The sequence below is a fragment of the Phragmites australis genome, chromosome 3 (assembly GCF_958298935.1).
Source record: "Phragmites australis chromosome 3, lpPhrAust1.1, whole genome shotgun sequence".
Lineage (NCBI taxonomy): Eukaryota > Viridiplantae > Streptophyta > Magnoliopsida > Poales > Poaceae > Phragmites > Phragmites australis.
Window position 1 is genome coordinate 13,534,572 of NC_084923.1, and position 23,074 is coordinate 13,557,645.

General features: G+C 41.2%; 2 protein-coding genes and 2 pseudogenes across 3 annotated transcripts; 3 read left to right on the forward strand and 1 right to left on the reverse strand.

The window, feature by feature from the left end:
• Positions 1 to 2,502: 2,502 nt before the first annotated feature.
• On the forward strand, positions 2,503 to 5,720 carry LOC133912278 (INCREASED PETAL GROWTH ANISOTROPY 1-like protein 1). Of its 2 annotated transcripts, none has more exons than XM_062354936.1 (5): positions 2,503 to 3,260; positions 4,564 to 4,880; positions 5,009 to 5,120; positions 5,280 to 5,411; positions 5,495 to 5,720. In XM_062354936.1, the coding sequence occupies exons 1-5, from the start codon at positions 2,655 to 2,657 to the stop codon at positions 5,552 to 5,554; spliced, it is 1,227 nt and encodes a 408-aa protein (XP_062210920.1). In that variant the 5' UTR covers positions 2,503 to 2,654; the 3' UTR covers positions 5,555 to 5,720. The 2 variants fall into 2 exon arrangements, with proteins under 2 accessions (XP_062210920.1, XP_062210919.1); XM_062354935.1 differs by having other exon boundaries at positions 2,504 to 3,260; positions 5,506 to 5,720.
• A 2,617-nt stretch (positions 5,721 to 8,337) lies between these two features.
• On the forward strand, positions 8,338 to 20,821 carry LOC133912279 (6-phosphofructo-2-kinase/fructose-2,6-bisphosphatase-like). The gene is made up of 23 exons (XM_062354937.1): positions 8,338 to 8,567; positions 8,642 to 8,705; positions 9,069 to 9,367; positions 11,085 to 11,300; positions 13,195 to 13,335; positions 13,676 to 13,771; positions 14,225 to 14,323; positions 14,429 to 14,458; positions 14,711 to 14,764; positions 14,961 to 15,014; positions 15,084 to 15,161; positions 16,858 to 16,949; positions 17,030 to 17,087; positions 17,178 to 17,252; positions 17,536 to 17,583; positions 18,206 to 18,303; positions 18,911 to 18,986; positions 19,061 to 19,123; positions 19,217 to 19,308; positions 19,567 to 19,635; positions 19,735 to 19,798; positions 19,903 to 19,968; positions 20,050 to 20,821. Exons 1-23 carry the CDS (start codon positions 8,430 to 8,432, stop codon positions 20,149 to 20,151), a joined length of 2,172 nt encoding a protein of 723 aa, XP_062210921.1. The 5' UTR covers positions 8,338 to 8,429; the 3' UTR covers positions 20,152 to 20,821.
• A 782-nt stretch (positions 20,822 to 21,603) lies between these two features.
• Positions 21,604 to 22,020, reverse strand: LOC133910508 (probable calcium-binding protein CML16; annotated as a pseudogene).
• Positions 22,021 to 22,360: 340 nt separating this feature from the next.
• Positions 22,361 to 22,870, forward strand: LOC133910509 (uncharacterized; annotated as a pseudogene).
• The last annotated feature ends 204 nt before the right edge of the window (positions 22,871 to 23,074 follow it).

Sequence of the window (23,074 nt, forward strand, 5' to 3'; positions counted from 1 at the left end):
CAGTCAGAGATCATTTTCCCCTCCCACTGCTTGGGAGCTCAGCACGGTTTCATGTTCTATTTCACCACTCACTGGGGTTCTTTTCACATTTTCCTCATGGTACTACTTCGCTATCGGTCACCCAGGAGTATTTAGCCTTGCAAGGTGGTCCTTACTGATTCACACGGGATTCCACGTGCCCCATGCTACTCAGGTTAGAGTGTAAGCTAGTGATGCTTTCAGCTACTGGACTTTAGTCATCAAGGTAATTTCTCCTAAATTTGATGAGTAGTATAGTAAAAAATCAAAATAAACTAATTGTTAGTTTATAATAATCTGGAAAAATAAACTAACTGTTTATTTTAACTTAAAATAAATAAACTAGTTTATTATAATGTAGACTGAAACAGGGTCTAAATCTAGTGATGGTATCACTCACCGAAAGATGCAGGCGTGCTAATGCCATCCAGGGGCGTCAGGTTGAGCGAAGAAATCTGCTCCGTTTTTGTCCACTGACAACGAAAGTCCAGTACACACGTCGGATCGAACACCGCCCAAAGTTGACACCAACAAAAAGGTTGATGCCGACGCGCGCATTGCCCGGATTTCTACACGGGCTGCCATCCTAGGTGCAGCGCGGTTGTGCTAATGGCTGGAGTAAAACCCACTTTCACCGTGGCAAGTGTCAGGTTGCCTTCACTGACGCAACAATGTCTGGTAAAACGTTTGGTAGATGAAGGAAAACGCTGCATCAGATTGTGTGGATGCTTGGGAAGCTGAGTCATCTCTGGTAAATCGTTTGATGCATCAATGTCGTATGGATGCAAAACACCTTCAACATGTGTTGCTAGTTATTAAGTGTTGATTTCAGATGAACTGCTAAATAGATGATAAACAGCATGATATAGGCCCCCCCTTTTTTTGTCAGAATTTCGTAGCTGAAAACTCAGGAGGCACTCATACAGCTACTGGTGTAGCATGAGGTCATGAGTTCAAACGCCCACTCTCCTTAAAATTAAAGATACGAAGTTCTTGCTGTGTATTCCCATAGCTGAAAACTCAAGAAAGCGATGCATACCTTTCGGCTCCAGGTGACCACATCAATTTGCGAGACTCTACTGTAGCCTGGACTGAGAATGATTGCAATGATCACTTCCTGGTACAGCTGCAATACGTGCAATTAGGCGATTTAGCTCCTCGCATTCACCACTGATACTGCTGGAACACCTGTAAGCACAGGGGTTCATGCTATCAGGAGGTCCATACACAGACCTTGATGAAGCATCTTTCACAGTTCATGCACCATACAGCAGACATGCAGGGCTGCAGGCAGTATCATCAATCAATCCTGAAGGGAAAAATTGGTGAAAACATGTAGAACTTGGTTAATGCTCACCCAGTTTCTTCGCTGCATTTGGCGTCATATGCAATCTAGATGTGCAAGTTGAGACAATGAAGTCAATGAACTCCTTGAATGTGCCAGCAATTCCCCACGCAACAGGGAACTTTAAATTAGAACCCGTACACCACATTACCGAGGGCTCTTCTTGCTGTCACCTTACTATGCTCCATTTACACTGTACTTCTTCATGTTTTGCCACCTTTGATAACAGTTTCAGAAGCTTAATATGTAGGGACACCAATCCATATTGCCCCCCCCCCCCCCCCCCAAAAAAAACCTACTGATAAGTGGCATAAACATATGCCTGCCTGCCTTCAGATACCAAATGAAAAAGGCTTAATTTGAATTTTCAGAGATCAGAAACATTATTTCTCCAAGGTTTGCTGCAATAGTGCAATAACAACTATATTTCAGAAATCATAAAACATTACTTCCACAAGGTTTACAGTTACCTCAATAAGACCTACAATCTGAAGGAATATAACATCTACGTGTGTTAGAAGTAAACACACCCAGATTTTCTTTTTCCTTTTATTCTCTGTTCTGGTCGGCTTTCCCTTTATTTCCTTTTCTTCCTCTGATTCAAAACTATTACTTGTCTCTTATTAGCGAAAGTTGTCCCTCTGGCTGGTAAAGGAGCTCCATCTGAATTCGTTTTACACAACTTGAGACAGAAGAAAGCTTACAGTCGCTTTGGAATCAGAACAAAACAACCAATGGAGTCGAGAAAGCAACATAATTTTCGAGAAAGAACAGAAACAAGAAAATAGAGGGAAAATAAAAGAAAAGGAGAAACCAGAATAGTTTGCCTCTTTGCCAGAGTAGAATAGCACATCAGCAGCTAAAAGCTAAAATCTAAAAAGCACCTACCAAGTGAACTCAAATCCAACTTAAATCCAGGAAACATACGGGGGTCATTTAATTCAATCAAACTGGAACACAGGTAAAGAGGAAAAACATGTAAGCTTGTACGACTGCATTTTCTTTAGTGAAGTTCAACAGACAAGTCAGCTACCCCATAGCAATCACTTTAAGGACAAGTAATTAGCCCAGCTACAGCTCCTACCTAACTTAATGCTCCACCCATTCTTGCTTACTACACATTAGTAGTAAGTTTCTCTTGCGTAGGCTCAAACAATGATACAGGACCTCACTAGAAAACATAACCTTTAATGCTACCATTATATGAGTGAGGAGGTAGGAGACATATATAAACTATAAGAGTGGAATCAATACCACCATACTGAAACATCATTCCTCTGATGAGGAAGAGATGATGAGGGAGGGCGATGCATGTGTTGCCCTTCTGAGAAGCAAGCTCCATGGCCTGCTCGAGAGGAACCGCTCTCTGGAAGAGGAGAACAAGCAATTGCGACACCAAGTGAGCCGACTAAAAGGCCAGGTCTCCTCTCTCGAAGGGAAGGATACTGATAAAAGGATGCTGTGGAAGAAGCTGGAAAATTCTGCAACCAGCATCAGCGACTCCAAGGAAAAGCAGTTTGTCCAGAACAACAACGAAGCGAAGGAAGCCATAGATCTCAACAACTCATCGTGTTACAGTAGGCAGCAATTCTCCAGGACAGCGCTAATGAGATCAAGGGCACCAAGGGTTCCAAATCCACCGCCCAGTTCGACATGCATCCAGCCGGTAATAAACGTGAGAAAGGAAGGATGCATGGCTCCTCCTCCACCACCTTCCAAGTTGCAGAGGAGTACAAAAGCAGTACAAAGGGTGCCAGAGGTAGTCGAGTTGTACCGGTCGTTTGGGCGACGTGAAGGCAAAAATGATACAAAGTCTGGATCTGCGGGAACTCCAGTAGGCACTAACAGCCGAGAGATGATCGGGGAGATTGAGAACAGATCAGCCTATGTTTTAGCTGTAAGTACATCATTTTCTAACATTTACAAGCATATGTAGGTATAAATATTGTTTTACTTATCTTCATACGTGTTAGCTATCAGTTCTATTTAGAATTAGAGACATCAGAGAAGATATGGACTGCCACCAAGAAACTTTTTTTTTTTTTTTTGAAGAAGAAGGATGGCAGGTGCTCTGCCTTTTCATTTCAGAGAGGAAACGAGAACAGAAACGAAGTTCGTGTTGGCAGCTCTGCCAACAACCAAAGTTTACAAGAAAAAACTAGAAGGACGTGGCTGACAACATGAAGTTATGCGAGATCTAAGCATTTAGTTATCCTGTAACTTGCCCGTCGGAGCCATGCGCCAATTGTTGATTTCCTCCTTGACTCTGAAAGCCACTTTTATGTGTTCCTCTTCATGACCTTCGAACACCCGCTGATTACGTTATTTCCAAATATTCTACCAAGCATATAGGATTGTCCCAACCCTCGCTTTCTGCTCCAGACTTGGGCCTGTTTCATACACAAGGGAAATCTGTTTATTGTATAACATGTTCCTTCATCATTCAAACTAGAACATATCATTTCCTCTATTTCCATCCATGTGTTACTTCGAAAGCATCCCACGCTTTCTTTAATTCAGAATGAGGCATCAATGTGGATAGAGGCTTTGGTGCAACCACTTCAGCTGTTGGTTCGGAGATAGGCTCTTGATACCCCTGCCTGGGTCTATCTTGGTAGCTAATAGACAATTTTCAGAAAGTTTTCAAGTTAACACTTTACTACACAACCATTTATAAACATGTCTATGTGCATTCCACGGTCTATTTAATTTGAACAACACAATGATGGCATTTATCAGAAAAAAATTCTTCGCCAATTATTGTCTTGTTAATTCTAGAATTGATAATGGTTCAAAACTCTGTAGTGGTACACTGCTAGTAAAACTTGTAATGGTGGATAATAATTTGTACAAATCAGTGTAGAACTTGAATCATGCTTTACTTATCTCATATGCCCCCTTCAGTAAAATGAAGGGGGATGTGTGCAGCCAAACCTTTTAGACTTTGGCTAGTGACATCTTAACAAATATTTAGGTTATAATATGTGCATATTTGTGTCAAAAAGTATTTTAATAATATTATAGTTTTACTGGGGTTAATAAATATATTGCAATATGAAGTAATGTTCAAAGTCGCGTTCTGGAGACCATGTCAATCTCCAACTGTCACTTGCGACTGTTGGGGGTATCAGTGAATTCCTTTGTTAAATGCTTTTTGAAACTAAGCCAAAAACATCACCTTATAATTTTCATTCCAACAGATTAAATCCGATGTAGAAAATCAGGGAGAATTTGTGAACTTCCTGGCAAGTGAAGTTCAGAATGCAGCATACAAGGAAATAGCTGATGTTGAAGAGTTTGTGAAGTGGCTTGATGGGGAATTGTCATACCTTGTGGATGAAAGGGCAGTGCTCAAGCACTTTCCTAATTGGCCTGAGAAGAAAGCAGATGCCATGAGAGAAGCAGCATTCACCTATCGAGATCTGAAGAATCTAGAATCAGAAGCATCCTCCTTCCATGATGACAGGAGAGTGGCAGCACCTATAGCTCTCAAGCGCATGCAAGCTCTGCAGGATAAGTGAGTAGATGAGTGAAATACATTTAACACGAGAAGAAGTTGTTGCATTCCTGGTTTTTTTGAATTTTGTAGCATGGTACTATATCAAGTAATCAGCATTCACCTAATTGGACTTTCCCTTGTTGTAGAATTGAACAAGGTATTCATAATACTGAACGAGTAAGGGACAGTGCAAGTGGAAGATACAGGGATCTTAAGATCCCATGCGAATGGATGCTCAACTCCGGAATCATAAACCAAGTATGTAATCCTATACCTATATGACACATTAGGTATTTAGATTGGTCGCAATAAAGAAGAGACACTTTATTGCAGAAAGCATTCAACTTGAGCAAATCAAATGAGTCTTGCTGATAAATATTTGACACGCATGGTGTATGCTCATGCTACATTAAACAGCTAAAGATGGCTTCGTTGAAGCTTGCAAAAGAATACATGAACCGCATTGTGAATGCACTGAAGTCAGATCCATTTGCAAACGACGAGGAGCTGCTTCTACAAGGTGTTCGGTTTGCCTTCCGCATACATCAGGTAGTTTGGTCCCAATCAGGAACTACTTTGCAATGTCACTGTGTATTGCTATGCATAAAACTAATTCACTAATTGCACCAAAGTACATTTACAGCTTGCAGGTGGTTTCGATGAAGGATGCCGGAAAGCATTTCAAGAACTAAAGACATATGCAAGCAAGTCAGAGTGATCTGAGTTCACGTGCGTCCAAATATAAGTCATTGTGATCAACATAGATGATTAAATTTTGACGAGGATGGCTCCAAGTGGAGTCCACCAAATCTTGAGGATAATTAGCAAAAAAATTTATAAAGTTTAATTTATTCTGCATCCTAGTTGCTGATCTCTTGGATACAAGTTGAGGCTCGTAAAATTTTAGCTGCATCGTACACACGACCCTTAATATCCTTCCATGGTTACATCTATTTATTGGAGGAACTAAATACCAACTAATTGCTATTTTTTCTTTCTTTCGCGAAAACGCAGGAAAGCAACACATCTTTATATTAAGAAGATAGAAATCAAAATTGGTGTTACACAGTAACCTTAAGAGGCCAAAATACAATTTACAAGTTGCTTTGTAGATTATACAAGGAAACAAGCAACTAGAAAGGCAAGTGAAACAAGAGCTAGATCACTGAGCCGTAGCTCTGTAACCATTCAGAGAGTATAGACAGTTCTTAGCTTTGGCTGCACACCAGCGCCTGATGTCCTCCTAAATCAGGGCTACCATGGAGTCGGTAGAGGTGCGGCATTGGTTGAAAATGATGTCATTACGAGACGGCCAAACATGCCAATAGATCAGTAGAATAAAGGAGTCTAAACCTTTCCGGCAGTCTGTTGATATTTGGCCCCGGAGGTCTGATCACCAAAGCAGGATAGGAGTGCCCTGTGTAGGAACTTGGACACCCAAGACTCACCCCCACACCTCTCGTGCAAAGACGCAGTGCAGAAGGAGGTGATCAGTGAACTCAGGTAGCTGTGAGCAATGGGTACACGAGTCATCAAGCTGCAATCCGTGCCTCTTCCTCCTAACTGCGATCCAAAGATGATCATGAAGCATCATCCACCCAAAGAATTCGACCTTGGAAGGCGCCCAAGCCCTTCAGAGCAGTCGAGCACCATTAAAACGGATTGCCCACTGGAACATCAGTTGATATGCCGATCTAGCCGAGTACAAACCATTCGATGTCCATTTCCAAATTATGTGATCCTCCTCAGTATCTAGACTTATGGATCCAAGCTGGGACCAAAGGTGCAGGTATTGGACAAGTGCTGTAATTGAGAGTGTGCCGGTTATGTCCCAAACCCAACTTCGGTTTAGCAGCACTGCCTGGCCGTTCTATTCCTCGAGCACGACTGCACACAGCTAAAGAGTTCTGGTGCCAAAGAAGGGATGGATTGGCCCCCGATCCAAGCATCAGTCCAGAAGTAAGTGGACTCCCCATTGCCAACCTTGAAGATGGTAGAGGCATCAAAGAGTGCGGTGACCTCTCGCTCATGTTGCGTCGGTACGGTGGCTTAAGGCTTGGATCGGTCAGACCGCTGCCACCATAATAAGAGTCCCCTGAGATCATTCAATGTGAAATTCAATTACATGAATGATCATCCTACTATGTGCTTTTGAAAACAGTAAATTTCCCTTTAGTCCTAGTGAAGATTCACAACTTTTTAGAGCTCGCTGAATAAATCTGTTCTTATTAGTTCTACATCTAGTGTTTTGTCTCCAAATTGCAGATCATCTAGGCTTACTTGTTCCAGAATTTTTTTCAGGGTTGATAAAGAAAACAGCTAGATTAGTTCTAAAAGTTCAAAATTGGATCATTGCTTCTATCATTCAAACCCGTGCAAAATTATTTGACAATATTTGAGTTTCTCGGCTGCAGCGGAGTTTATAAGTAAGTGACTGACTTATAATCATCTCAACGTCTGTTTTTTTGCGAAGCCTAAGGCTGGTTTGGAACACGCGATTTTTCCTATCCCTACAGAATTGAGCTGTTCTCTATAAAATTCGCACAAAATTCTTATGTTCCAAAAATACCCTATATGATCAAGTAGGTTGATAAAATGCACAAAGTGTTCCAGTTGCTAAACCTCTACAAAACAGAAAATTTTCCAGAAATTCTGAAAGGCTGCTTTCAAGAAAAAAAATAAAAATACATGGCACCCATTAACTAGATGCTGCCCACCTTTTCAGCTTCATGTTTCAGCGTGACAGTGTTTTCTATCGCTGCATATTCATGGCAAGTTTGAGAGAGATAATCAGTAACGTCTTCAAATTTTATAGTTTCTTTCTATATGCACAATGCGCATAGTTATTTATCTGCGACTAAGTCCTATAGAGCAAAGAACCACCCGAGACCAACACGAGAGCGATGCCAAAAATAAAATAGATATCAGAAATATATAAGGGCTTGCTAAATCTAAAAATTCACACAGTAACGAGGATAATAAATTACCCTATCATGTAATTACTCATAAGAACTAGATTCCCACAGCCCTTCTTAAGTGAATTTCTAGTTATGATGAGACAAATTCACAGCAGAAATAACCATCGGGTCGGTTCAAATTAACTTTATCTTACCGTTCACCGAAGTTTTTCTCTAGGCTTTGTGGAGACGAGGTGGGACCGGGATCCTCTGATTTGATGAGGAGCGAAATCACGATGACTTCACCGTGTGAGCCATTGGATTCCAGTCAGATAGAAATGATTTGACGCTAACACGTCAGAGATTCGGATCCGGGATCGGGGACGGCTCGCCACCTCACCCGGGCCCGCCGTCAGCGAGATGTGGGCGCACCGTCGCCGTCGTGCACCAACTTCCCGGCGCTTCGGGCCTGCGAGTTCTGTCGTTATTGCGGTGATAGTCACTGACTGATGGGCCCAATGTGCTTCCGGCCCCGCTTGCTGTGTCAGCAGCTGTGTATATCCTATACTATAACAACCATCGCACTTCCACGTGGGCTCCACTTCACATCCGCGAAGCCACGACATCGACGCTTCCTTCCTTCCGGCGCATTCCTACTCCCTCGCCGGCGATGGCGAGCACCGGCGGAATCTCTGACCAGCTCTTCGTCTCCGTCAAGCTGGAGAGCCCCCGCCTGGCGGAGCTCGACCTCGCCCCGTACCTCTTCGGCTCCCATCCCGTCGCCGGCTCAGGGGATCTCTCGAAAGCCGTAAGCTCTGGATCCTCTCTAGCTCGCGTGCTATGTACCCGGTATTTTGATGCGTTTTGGGGGTGTTTTGGCAGCTACCAATGGAGCGGGCCTCCGCCGCCGTGTGGGAGCTCAGCTGCGTCGTCCCTTCGCAGCACGGTGAGTGGGGTGATCTGGTCGTGCGGTTTCATCGCTCCACTGGGGGTTTGGGTTCCTTCGTGGTGAGGTTTGGGGTCGGACGAGGTCAATTGCTGTGCTGTGCCGTTGGGATGAACTGGTGTTTGAGTAATGGGCTGGGGCATTTTTTTTATTTAAGGAAAATTAATGAATTCTAGTTTATCAGGGAAACAGACAATGCAGTATGTGAAGTTGTGCTTCTGAAATGAGATTAAGTGATTTGTGAACTGACCGTTTGCTCTGGTTAACTGGGTGCATCGTCCATACATGTTCAGGTTGGAATTAATTACCATTTTTTACCTTTTAGCATTCTAACTAGCTTTTTTTATGCACTTCTTTTATTAGAAACGCTGGATTTCAAGTTTGTGTTGAAGCCAAATGACGATAGTTCACGATGCATTGCTGAGGAGGGGCCAAACCGATCACTAGGTTGCAGGAATAATGAAGTGGAAATGAGGGCTGCGGTTTTTAAACTTGATGAAGAGAATGATGTACTTGAGTGCAAGGTTCGGGTTGAGACAGAAATGTTATCCCCATTTGACCTGGCTGCTAGTTGGAGGGCTCATCAGGAGTATATTCAGCCTTCAAGGGTGCGAGGGGACCATGATGTTGTAATGAATGCTGGATTGGAATCCAGTGCGAAGGTATGAAATATGTTTAACTGCTTTTATAAAAAATTGGACTAACTGCTTTTATAAATAGTAATTATGACTTAATGTTACAAAACTGGTTATGGAGACAACTCTTTGACCAGTGACACCAGTAATAGCGAAGGTTCACAAATTTGTTTGGACCCCGAAAACCGGTCCCCGATGGTAACCGGAGATGCGTGGTTACCGCAAAAACCGGTCAAAATTCGGCGAGAATTCGGACAAATTCAGACCGAATCGACCGAACGGTAACCGACCGAATTGACCGATTTATCGATTGGTTTTGCCGCATTGACCGCATTCACCGGTAACCGGTCGAATTTTCCGGTTTACCGAGCGCATTTCTCGGTAACCAGTGAAGTTCAACAAAAAACCAAACAAATAGCTCAACCTTGTAAAATCAATAACTAATTCGTCCGAGCTTCAAATCAAGTGAAACAAATTTTGTTGGTTTCCTTGTAACATGATCTGCATGATAAAAGTATTTATACTCATAAAAAAGTTGAATATTTTCGGTGAGAAAATGTATTTGCTAAACCTAGTTAAATGCATAGTTAACTCTTTGTTAATCCAAAAATCATGAAACCAATTTTGTTAGTCTTTTTACATGATCCTATGTCTTTTAAAAATACATGAACTCATGAAATAGTTATTGTAATATGTAGGATTGTGTAAATGTGTTGCAACTAGATTAATTCATAACTAACCCATCACACCTCTAAAATTAGTGAAACCACTTTTATTAGTTTACTTATACTATGTTTTATGTAGGAAAAATAATGCTAGACATGAAAAGGTTAATTACAATGCTATTTCTTAATATGTTCACTTTCTGCTGGTGAACTTTATAAAAATCATGGAGAAATTAATAAAACTCTAAATGAAGTGAAACCAATTTTAAAGATCCTCTTAAGATACGCCTACACAAGAAAATATGTGTTGGCATGTTAAGTTTTTCCTTAACATAAGTTAATAAATGAGTTGCACGCTTCAACTTTTTCCTTTTTGTTTTCAAACTTCGTCCTTATAGAATATGATGCAAATGACATTATTTTTGTTTTTTTTCACAGAAGGTCTTAGAATTGGCTCTAGTTTTTTTAGGATTTTTTTGTGATTTTTTAATTTTTTAAATTCAAATTCGAAAACCGGTCGCATTATGAAATCAGTGTGGACTGGTAAGCTCAGTAATTGCGGTTATCGACCAGTAACTGACGAATTTTCAAACCCTGGTCACAGCTAGGCATCTAGGAATGGGTTCCAATCAGTGGTTGGTATTTAACAGTCAGTGAGAGTGCTGTTGGTGCAGTAGATAGCTTGGCACATATTGCTACTTGGTTGTGGATCTCACCAATTTGTTTGGGTCCATGCTAAACTCATTTCTCCCAATGAGTTATCAATTGTCCTGTTGTTAGTTGATATGACGACATGATGTGCTTCCTGGAGATGGTAATGTGACTGGGATTGTAAATCGTTTGTCACCATATAATCTTAAAAAATACTAAGCATATCATTATGAAGATTATGACCATTTGGCAAAATATATCCAAGTATAAAGAACTGAGATAAAGCATTTTTTAGGACAAGAGCAGTGCAGGCTCATGTGTACATTCAAAAGAATTCTCTTCACTCACAACTGCTGCCTATGTTGCTATTTCAAATTTGTGCTGCTTCCTTTTCTATTCTGCCATTTTTTTCTTGTTACTTCAAGCAGAATGGTGTCACTTCTGGTCTGGAGCCTGATTTAGAGAAGTATGTAGTTCCAACACCAAACATGGGCTCAGGTGTTGTTTATGCAGCTAACTTAACTGAAAATCCACGTTCATTATTGCACACTGGGAGTTCCTCAAACAATGATACCAAAAAGGGCAATTTACACAACTCAGTCAAAGGCGATGCATCCCCAAATGACCATGCTAACACTATGAAGGTATAACTTTAGTTTCATGTTCAGTTAATTGTTAGCTTAAAGTTGTGCGAGTGTTGTAATTTTAGGTGTTCTACCTTACAAAAGATAGTTGTACTTTTTACTGAAGACTGTGCTAATTTTGGCAGCTTAGAAGTTACTTCTTCAATAATACCATCTTAACTTGTTCAAGCATGCAGTAAGTTAGTTACTGTCTTTAGATCTTTAATTCATCAGGGAGGTTGGGATAGATTAGTTAGTATATCTATTGGTTTGTTAGGCTCTTATCCTATCTAGAGTTTGTTATTGAAGTTGTTAGAGTTATACCTATATAAGGCACACGGTTGCCACCCTTTGTAATCAAGCAAAGAAAAATTAATCTAAGTCTCCCCTCTAGTCTAATCCCTCCCCTAGGAGTTGACGCCACCTGGCTATCCTCTCGGCGGTGTTTAGCCCCCTAATGATCCTAAGATCATAACATATGGTACCAGAGACTGCTGATCCCAACCCATGGTTTCATCCACGCTCTCATCTTCATCACCGCTGCTGTTGGTTTCGCTGTCACCATCCCTATGGGCAATGCCACTAGGGCCAACAGTGTCTACCACACCATCTAACTTCGTTGCGCCTTCGCTGATTTCTCCGTTGCTACCCTGTTGGGCAGCGACAGTGAGGTCAGGTTTGGTGCGGCTACATCACCTCATCGTTTAGCATTACTCGGCCTCACCGTTGGCGCTACCGATGGTTTCGCCGTCGCTAACCCTATGGGTGATGCCACCGAGGCCATCCTTGGCGCGACTGCGCCCCCCGTTGATCTCGCCGCTAGCGCTGCCAGTGGCTTTGCCGTTGCTATCTCATGGGCGACAATACCAGAGCCACTCGTGGCGCTACAACAATATGCCACAACAGATAGATGGATGACCACAAGCAGCAGCGCGAGCAAGACACTCTGGACAACTTGGTGTTCTCACGTGATGGGATGCTGACGCTACAACCGTTCGTCAACATAGGGATTTCAAGGGCTGCAACCATGGCCGCCACCCTGCAGCTCGAGGACGAGCTGCTCAAAAGGAGGGGGAAAATGTCATGTTCAACCCATTAGGACCATTTAGATCGGTCCATCACAACTGTTATGTACAGGAAATACTGTTCACACACATGAACAGTAGCTGTGGCACTGTAGCACGAGATCAGGGAGGTTATGATAGATTAGTTAGTATATCTGTTGGTTTGTTAGGCTCTTATCCTATCTAGAATTTATTAGTCAAGTTGTTAGAGTTAGGCTTATATAAGGCACACAGCTGCCACCCTTTGTAATCAAGCAAAGAAGAATTAATCTAAGTCCTCCCTCTAGTTTAATCCCTCCCCTAGCAGCCGTCGCCACCCGGTTATTCTCTCGGTGGTGTTTATCCCCCCTAATGATCCTAGGATCATAACAATGGACCTTTTAGGTCATGAAGCCATCTACTTTCCTTTACTTATTTGAACGTAAGCCACATCAGTATCAAACTTCTTCGCAAGTTTCTTATACATTATCATTTGAGCAATAGCAGATCATGAATTTGTATCTCATGGTTCGTCCTTTTTTTGTCCGTTTAACATCTGTTATTGGCTTAAACTTGTTATCTGTGCAAGTTCATCCTCCTGTAGGTTTCTTCCTTTCTATATCTGATAGCTAAAAATTTTGCAACATTTTTCCTGATATACTGAAAAGTTGGGCCTATATTCATTCATGTACTTTATTGTGATTTATGTCTCTGGTATGGTCGGCATGGCCTTTGCATCCTATTTAGATGGCATAAACACCAAAAATATTTTGTCAACCTTTCTTGCCATCTGGGATATGTGGCCCTATGAATCTATACTTTTAGCAGTTATAAATGAATTAATCAAGGGTGCTTTATAACTTGTGCCTCAGGATGCAACTGGAGGACATGCACCATCACTGGAAGAACAAAGGGCAGTATTTGTTGATAGAGGTGTTGGCTCACCAAAGTTTGCAAGACCAACAAATCAAACCTTTTCAATGAGCAACATCAAGTTGGATTCTGAAACAAAGGTTGTACATAACGCAGAACTTCATTTCACATCATAAATTTTACTTAATTATGAGCTCTATGCTATGCTCGAATTGTAGATTCTTAAATTTAAATATTTATGGGCAAATGGCATGTATGATCTCTGTAGTCTGTATCACTGAGCTTGCTGATATGTGGTAATAGGTATTAACCTTTAAGGACCAAAGTGTAACTTCATAACTTCTTAGGGCATGTTTGGTTTCAGTCTATCACTCTGTCAAATATATGTGAAAAGTAAAATATTCCTTGTAACAGCTTCTGAACCTGTCAAAACTTGCTGCTCCATTTTCTGTCATCTTAACTTCTGACAGCTGTCACCAGCAGGGTATGCCAGCAGCAGGAGGAGCTGTTGCAGCAGCAGCAGTAGCTGACCAGATGTATGGCCCAAAAGAGGACCGCAAGTTGGCCATCGTGTTGGTAATTTTCTTGCACTTAGAATTGTTCGCTTTACCTTGTAGGTAGTAGGTACGCCGCTTTTATCTTATATTATAAAATCTGTGTTTCGTAAGAGTGTAAGAACTTCTCACAGCATTTTTTTTCACCCCAAAATCCACAGAAAGTAACTTGCTAATGGATTTGACTGGTCTACTATGAAAGATGCATCCAGTTTTTCCTGCAGATTGCACACCATTTGTTCTGATGTACATAAGTTAATACAGTACTCTGTACCCAGCTTCCTTTTATTTTCTTCAATTATTCCGCCTATAAAAGAATGTACGGCACATCCTCACAAAATATAGACTTTTCTTTTTGTGTGCATGGTTCAGCTCTATATTGTATCTAAAGAGAGATAAGCATATATTCAGATGTTGCTGCAACCATTCCTATTAATTCATTGGCACACTTTCTTTTTCTTCAAGTACATTCTAGGTTGGGCTGCCAGCTCGTGGTAAGACCTTTACAGCAGCTAAACTTACAAGATATCTTCGATGGTTAGGTCATGGAACAAAACACTTCAATGTTGGAAAGGTGAACACTTAACTTACAATGATTTTGCAGAGGCTCACATGTGTCCATGGTAGTAATCACTAATCCTGCAGCTTTTGTTTTTTTGGGGGGGTATTTCAAATGTAGTACCGCCGGCTCAAGCATGGCACTAATCAGGTACGTACAATTTTTTTTGACTTGTTACCGGTAGTGGTTTTGTAGTATTTTTTACACAGTAACGGCACATTTTTTTTAACTCTCATGCTTTTACTTATTCTCTGATAATTTTTATGAGAAATGAAAACTTGTAATCTTAGTTTCTGATAATAATTATGAGAAATGAATAACTTGTAATATCGGCTTCATTATGATCCTATATGATCTTTTGCCAAGAAGAATTATCTAATTGCATCTAGTTCTTCAAAGCAGACTGCTGATTTCTTTCGTGGAGATAACAGGGAGGGTGTGGAGGCACGTAACGAGGTTAGTGAATTGCTGCTGCTGCAATCTCGAAAACAATGAAGAAAAATACAACCATTTACTATGCATTAGTTCCAACTGTAGCACACATTCTAAAATGGCATCTATTTGAGAATATAGAGGTGGTATCTTGTATGCCTTTTCACGAAACACACACTGCTTTCTTCTTTCCTGGTAAGATTTGTCCCTCATTTTACAGGTGGCAGCGTTAGCAATGGAAGATATGCTATCCTGGATGCAGGAAGGTGGCCAGGTAGGGCAAAAATTTGGTGATATCCTGTTAATATTTTTTTTTATAATTGACTTTCCAGCTGGTCCGCAGGTTGGTATTTTTGATGCCACAAACAGCACAAGAAGACGGAGAAACATGCTGATGAAAATGGCTGAAGGAAAATGTAAGGTAAAGTTGAATCAGTGTGTACATCTTGTCTATATTTTTGGTTATTTGTTACACTATTCTCCTGCTAAGTGCCAATAACATTGTTTGGCAGTTGTCAGCCATCACTGCTGATTCTCTGCACAGCTGGTTATATGTCACCCCTACAGCTTTCAATATCACTGCCCACGTCCATGCATTTAAAATTATGGCACTTCAAACAATTTATGTTGGGTGCATTCCATGTATAAGAGTGAATGCTATTCCTTTCCTCTTAAACATCTTGTTCTTGTGGTAGCCCCCTGAAGTAATTAAAATAGATGGAGGGCACTTCGAAACAGGGTTAACAAATTCGTCGGTTACCGCTCGACATTCGCTGTAACCGACCTTACCGCTCCGGTCCGATAATATAAACCGATCGGTTACCGAATTTGAATTCAAAAAATTCAAAAAAAAATAAAAATAAAAATAAAAAATCAGAAAAAATCCTAAAAAAAAAACTAGAGACAATTCTAAGAAATTCTGTGAATTTTATTTTTTTTCAAAAATAATGTTGTTGCATCATATTCTTAGGGAGGAAGTTTGAAAAAAAAAAGAAAAAACTTGAAGCGCGCAACTTATTTATCAACTCATATTAAGGAAAAGTTTAACATGCAAATACATATTTTTCTTGTGTAGGGTGTATCTTAAGAGGATTTTTAAAATTGGTTTCACTTTAGTTAGAGTTTTATTAATTTCTCCATGATTTTTACAAAGCTCAAAAGCATAAAGTGAATATGTTAAGAAACAACATTGTAATTAACTTTTTCATGTCTACCATTATTTTTCCTACATAAAACATAGTATAAGTAAACTAATAAAAGTGGCTTTACTAATTTTGGAGGTGTGATGGGTTAGTTATGAATTAATCAAGTTGCAACATATTTATACAATCCTGCATGTTACAATAACTATTTCATGAGTTCATGTATTTTTAAAAGACATAAGATCATCTAAGAAGACTAACAAAATTGGTTTCATGATTTTTGGATTAGCAAAGAGTAAACTATGCATTTAACTTGGTTTAGCAAATACATTTTCTAACAGAAAATATTCAACTTTTCTATGAGTAACAAGGAAACTAACAAAATTTGTTTCACTTGATTTGAAGCTCAGATGAATTAGTTATTGATTTTATAAGGTTGAGACATTTTTTTGGTTTTTTTTGTTGAACATCACTGAAATTCGAGAAAACCGCTCGATAAATCGCTAAAACAGAACGGTTACCGACAAAACCGAGCGGTTACCGACAATGCGGAAAATTCGGAAAATGCGCTCGATAAATCGGCGAAACTGCTCGGTAACCGGTGCAAACCGAGCGGTTACCGTTCGATCGATTCGGTCCGAGTTCTTGCCGAATTTCAAATTTGACCAAGTGAATTTTGAGCGAATTCTCGCCAAATTTCGAGCCGTTATTGCGATAACCGCGATTTTTCGGTTACTGCCAGGTCTCGATTTTCATGCTCCAAACGGTTTTGTAAACCTTGCTTCGAAATAGAAAAATGGAAATTATGGCACTTCAAACCATTTGACCACGACCTTTTTCTATTTTTGATAAGATTGTTCACTAATCATTGCATACAAGCATTGTGGAATACCCAACACTATATTAAGTTATTGTATGGTTTGGGATCTGTTATTATTGCCCTTTAACATATATTTCTTTCCCTTTACTTTCCAGATCATATTTTTGGAAACAATATGTAATGACCAGGATGTTCTCGAGAGGAATATACGCTTGAAAGTTCAGCAAAGTCCTGATTACGCGGAGCAGTGAGAAATAACTTATTTACTTGCTTGTCCTCATCCTGTCGGTACACTTGTTGATGCCATTACTGTCTTTTGTATTACAGGACAGATTTTGAAGCCGGTGTACGAGATTTCAAAGAGCGATTGGCCTATTATGAAAAGGTCCACAATTGCGAACTATGTTATATAGGAAGACTATCGTTTTTCTAGAATGTGGAATAGTTATATGCAAACAACCTGAAACCTCTGCAGGTCTATGAACCGGTGGAAGAAGGCTCTTACATAAAAATGATCGACATGGTTAGTGGGAATGGGGGCCAACTACAGGTATGTGTGAACCGTCAAACCATACATGTAAAAATATATCCAAAGTTTAGTCCCCTTGATATTACTACTGAGCTTCTATTTTCCAGTTTCTATTTCTTTTGTAGCTACTGCATGCTCCTTAATCACACATTCTTGAACTAGTTCTCCGTTTGTTTATCATACAAATACTAATTTGTGGAGTAGAGGCATATGCACTGTTTTGAGATGAAACACAATATTTACTTGCAGCCTAGCTACTAGTGACATATTCCTGATCTCATACCCTACTTCGGTTTTCATGCAGATCAACGATATAAGTGGTTACTTGCCTGGACGGATTGTTTTCTTCTTGGTACATACCCAGAAAATCTGAACCTTTTATTGTGCACACCTTTAGGTTACTTGATATCTCTGAAGTTTGTTACAATTTTAGTTTCCCTTGGATTAGATGCAGGTCAAGTCGTAATATGTGTTTTGTTTAGTGACTCAATGATATGGACATCTAATCTGTTGGGGGTCTTTCTAATTGATTGTATGGTTATCTCAATATTTTTGCAAGTGTTTCCTCACTCTTCTCAGTATCTTCGCAATATGGTAATAAAGTCATAGAGAATCTCATAGGCTACTGACTGTAGATGGTTGGATAAAACTTACGGATTTCCTTAGAATTATTATGGTTTTAATCTTAACGGATTTCCATAGAATTATTATGGTTTCTGGTTGGATATATATTCAGAGATTGGTTACTTTGTCTTTGGGATTGTTCAACTTCCTCTTCCCATGCTCCCTTAGTTTCAAGTTGATATAAAGAATATATATTGATAATGGTCCTCCACATCATGCTTATTTTTGTACTATTCTGAACGAGTTTGGTTTATTTCTTATCAAAAGTAGCATTTGTATACTTGAAAGAAGTGTTACTTGACAGTTTTGATTCTATTTATTTTAACTAGCTGTCTCATGTTTTGTTACAGGTGAACTGTCATCTGACACCTCGCCCTATCCTGCTAACAAGACATGGTGAAAGTTTAGATAATGTCAGAGGAAGAATTGGTGGAGATTCTTCTTTGAGGTCTTAAGTTTCTTTATTCTGCAATTCTGTCATTAGCATCTCTAATTTCTTTGTTCTGCAATTTTGTTATATAGCTTTTGCTGTCATACCAAACCACATTTAGTTTGGGGTGCCACACTAAGGAAAAATCCATGATAAGTTTCAAATGTTCATGATCTTGTATGTCAGCAGTAAAACCACGCACAACCTCTATAAGGTGAAAGATCAGAAAATAAAATTTTGAGTTGAGCAATCGTCATCCTTTCTTTGCTAATTGATCTAAGGTTTTTGCTCTTTCCTGTTGAGTGTCGTATTGGTTATTAGATAATCATTGACGGACTTTGTGCTATATGTAATGTCAATTGAACTTGTGATAGACTGATAGGTATAAACCTTGGTGGTAAACCTATCAGTAACCTCTAATGTCTAGAGCAAGCTTGTGGGCTCTCATCTGCTCTGTTTACCTCAATGGGAAAAAATAAAAGAAAGCGAGGGAGAGAGTTACATGTATGGGAAAAAAGTAATTCCATGCATGTTCATGTATCCTATATTTTAGCAGTTCTCTATGTATACTAATTTTTCAATCTTCTGCTTTTGGCTTTCACGTGATGGGATAAATGGTGTGCAGTGAGGCGGGTGAACTTTATTCAAGGAAGCTTGCAAGCTTTGTGGAGAAGCGACTGAAGTCTGAGAGGATTGCCTCTGTAAGTATACCATTTGCTTCTCAGCGTGGAGGAAAAAACATATTTATTAAATTTACCTGCAACAATCAATTCAGATATGGACTAGCACACTCCAGAGGACAATATTAACATCACATCCGATCATTGGCTTTCCAAAGGTCAGTTGTCATGTCTAATAAAAATGTCCAGCAAAATTGTCCTCTACTTATAGAAATTAGCAAAACTAACTTGTTTCCCCACATTTCTTCTAGATACAATGGCGTGCTCTTGATGAGATAAATGCCGGCGTCTGTGATGGGATGACATATGATGAAATAAAGAAAATTAAACCTGAAGACTATGAGTGCGTAAATCACATATATTATACCATTTTAAAGCAAATTTCTCCCCTCTTATTGAGAATATTATTCAACTACATGTGCATTCTTCTGGTATCTTGTAAATCTGGTACTTTGTTGCTATTAGCCTTGCTGGCCATTATGGCCTCAGCCTGGGCTGGTCTTATAGACATTATTCATTATCTGTTATTACATATATATAATTATTCAATAGGATCCTCCCATACCGTTCGCCTCACTTTTACATCTGTCATCTTCTTCAGATCACGTAGAAAAGACAAGCTGAGGTATCGTTATCCGAGAGGAGAATCTTATCTTGATGTCATCCAAAGGTTAATATAGGCTACTTGATATTATTGCATGCCTCTTTACGTAGTTGTCACTGTAATTATCTTCTTTGTCACTTAATCTTGACATTCTTCTCTGTCCAGATTAGAACCTGTAATAATTGAGCTTGAACGGCAGCGTGCACCAGTTGTAGTCATAGCTCACCAGGTAAGAAGGTCCAATTTTCACATTATTCTGAACTGTCCCCCCCCCCCCGCCCCCCTCTTTGGGTGCTTTGCTATTGTGATGCATGAGGGAAATTTGTTGTATAGGCTGTGTTAAGAGCACTTTATGCATATTTTGCGGACAGACCACTTGAAGAAGTCCCCAATATTGAGGTAAGGCAATGTGTGACAGGCCAACGTCTTTCAGTATAATTGCAACCTTTGTCCATTGTAACTGAATATATGTTCCTGTAGATACCTCTACACACAATAATTGAGATACAAATGGGTGTTGCTGGTGTTCAAGAGAAACGATACAAACTCATGGATGCGGTGAACCCCACTGTGGCGATATAAGAAATGACGCAAGGAGCTCGCCTTCTAAAAGCAAACTGCACAAATAAATTTTGTGATGACATAATGTATCACGACATGCAATCAACCAAAAGCTAGAGTCAAAGTGGAGTACTACCCCATCTGGTTTAGCTCATAGATGATATGATTTTCAGATTTTTGCTAGATGCTCTTTATAATTCAAGGTTCTTCTCGCGCACATTTGCGCCCAAAATTGCAATTTAAGTGGATTCAGGCGTTCTGAGTTCTGAATTTGTTTATTCAGGATTTATGACACCAAAGCTACAGTGACATAGGCAAATTGAGTGTTCCTTTCAAGAACATTTTGGTGCGCGCCTGTCTCTTTTCCCACTCAAATGGGTACATTCCTTTATACACTTCCTTTCCAACGTGTAGGGTATGTTTGGATTAGAGGACTTTAGATCTAAATCCTAAGGATTAAATCCAAACTTGAAACAAAATTCTGGCATTCCCTTGGTAGGTGCTTTATAAACTTACAATCAGGACTTGGTGTAGCGTAGAACTCAACCAAAAAACTGCTGAGTTCGGTACGTGAAATATGCAATTCGTACCTTGCGAACCTGTGATGCCTTACCGTGTATTTGTTCTTTGTTGGTGGTACACTGGTACTCATGTATGCGTTATTTATATGATCCGTATCAAATGCAGCGTACATGCCTTGTTTTTTATGTAAGATTGCACTTGAGGCCCTCTATTTCAGTGTTATTTACGATGCAGAATATCGCAGGGATGATTAAGCGTTAGTTTTCCTAGTAAACTGCGACGCACGGCTGTGCTAAACGGATTTTCTATGCGCAGCTGGTTTCAGTCTTTGCAATTCCTGTGTACTGTCGGTTTCGCAATGACCAAGTAGTGGTCCCATCTGATAGGAGACGGAAAGCTGAGAGGAATAATTGTAGACGCATAGCTACCCGCGATTTCAATTTCTATTTAAAATTTTCATCCCCCGGTGAAAAGACCGAACTCTGTGGGTCCTGTGTGTCAATAATTTTTTTTCTCTAGAATTAGATATTTTAATTTTCTCTAAAAATCGATGAAATTTAAATTGCTGTGGTTACCCAGTACCCACAAAAAGCTGCTTTTCCTCTCTTGAGGAGAATAATGAGCTACCCACCAATGATTTTTTCCCTCCCTTGTGCCTAATACGGAGTATCTCATTTACAGTTACACTGGTAAATGGCAATTGTGGGTGGCTGCCTGGCTGGTCGTCGTTGCTTGCAAGAGCGGTCGTCTGTGTAGTTTGCAGGTTCGAGATCTTATTTGTTCAACCTTCAATGCAACCGATCAACCGTACAGGCATACAGCCACCTGAGTACCGAATACTTAGCCAGGCCAATTCCAACGGAATCGGTAAATCGGCAAATTCTAGAGCTACAGTACTTTGCGGTCTACTGTAGCACCAGCAACCATCTCCAACAGAGTTGACATCAAGTGCTACAGGAATGAGGTAGCGGCAAAGGAAGGAGAGATGGACGGCTTTTTTGCGGATGAATCGTCGAAGCCGCAACACTGTATGCGGACGCATCCGTCGCCGTCCACGTCGAAGGTAGCACGCAGCTCGGCCTCGAGCTCGCCGTCCCCGCGGCCGCGTGCGTGGAAGGTTGTGAACTCGCCGAGGTCCACGAAGCCGTCGCGGTCGGTGTCGAGCTCGTCCATCATGGCGGCCACTTTGTGCGCCCTGTGCGAGGAGCTGGCCGGCGGGGAGATGGCGCGCGAGACTGCGGCCAGCTCGGAAGGGGAAATCCGGCCATCACCGTCCGCGTCGAAGCGGGAGAACTCCTTCTAGATCTCCGTGTCCGCGGCGACCGCCGGGGGCCTTTGGGCCTGCTTCTCGGTGCCGTTCGACATGGTCGTGGATGCGACGAGCTCGGGAGAGCGCGCAGATGGTAGGACGGCGAGGACGCCTGCGAGCCGATGGACGAAGAGCGGAGCGCAGGGATGAGGAAGGGAGGAGCAGGAATGACGGAGGAGCAGGAATGGCGGAGGAGCAGGGACGAGAATGGACGATTAAAGGAAAAAATATAGGAGAGAAGATAAGATTAATTTATAGAGTATCTATTGGAGATGGTTGAAAAAAATAGTGCTGTAATAGTGATAGTGGATACTACAATAGTGTTATAGAGTACGAAATTTTAAGGTAGTTGTTGGAGTTGGCCTAGCCTCGAGCTGAGTCCGCGCGCCCAGGCCCAGCATGCCCAACCGCGAGCCGCCGCACCGTGCCGTCGAGTGGGGCGACGGCGAGACGTCAGCCCTCATTGGTGCGTGGGGCCCGCTCTACCTAAAGCGGTGCCCGTGCCCCTCTTCGTGAAGGAGTGGCACGCCGCGGCCAGCCCGTCAACGCCCACCGCGCCGTTGCGGGGCGACGCTTCAACTGCACTCGCGCCCAGTGCTAGAGCCGCGTCCAGAACCTCAAGGCGTGGTACAAGAAGGTGCTGCTCTCCAAGCGGCCGCCGTCGGGGTGGCGCCACTTCCCGCGCCTCCGCGCGTTCATGGCCAGCCCGGCCGACGGCCCACCCCTGGGCTTCCTGGCCAAGGCATCGGTGTCCGTCAAGAAAGAGGAGGAGGAAAGAGAGAGGAGGTGGTGTCCTTCAGTAGGTTGGCGGCGAGCTGGACGGTCCCAACGAGACCGAGAAACGGGACCGCGGAGTCCTGCGCGGCGGCGGTGATGATGTAGCTGGCGGAGGTGTACAAGATCTTGTAGAGCTCCGTCATCTAAATTCTTTGGAAGTGATTCTCCATTAAGTCGATTCTCTAGGTAAATTCGGTCGGAAATATAAATATTTTTAGATTTAATTTAATTTATAAATTATTTATGAGCGTAATCTGATAAACTAATATGTTCATATTATCATAATATAATCTAGACATGTATATAATAGAGCTACATATGACTAAATTTACTATA

Bases quoted from the DNA above. Each gene is read 5' to 3' on its own strand.
- LOC133912278 (XM_062354935.1), top strand. From the start codon at position 2,655: ATGATGAGGGAGGGCGATGCATGTGTTGCCCTTCTGAGAAGCAAGCTC. The intron at 3,261-4,563 runs GTAAGTACATCA...TCATTCCAACAG, and splicing joins GATCAGCCTATGTTTTAGCT to ATTAAATCCGATGTAGAAAA. The intron at 5,412-5,505 runs GTAGTTTGGTCC...GTACATTTACAG, and splicing joins TTGCCTTCCGCATACATCAG to CTTGCAGGTGGTTTCGATGA.
- LOC133912279 (XM_062354937.1), top strand. From the start codon at position 8,430: ATGGCGAGCACCGGCGGAATCTCTGACCAGCTCTTCGTCTCCGTCAAG. The intron at 11,301-13,194 runs GTATAACTTTAG...CTTGTGCCTCAG, and splicing joins ACCATGCTAACACTATGAAG to GATGCAACTGGAGGACATGC. The intron at 19,636-19,734 runs GTTAATATAGGC...TTCTCTGTCCAG, and splicing joins TATCTTGATGTCATCCAAAG to ATTAGAACCTGTAATAATTG.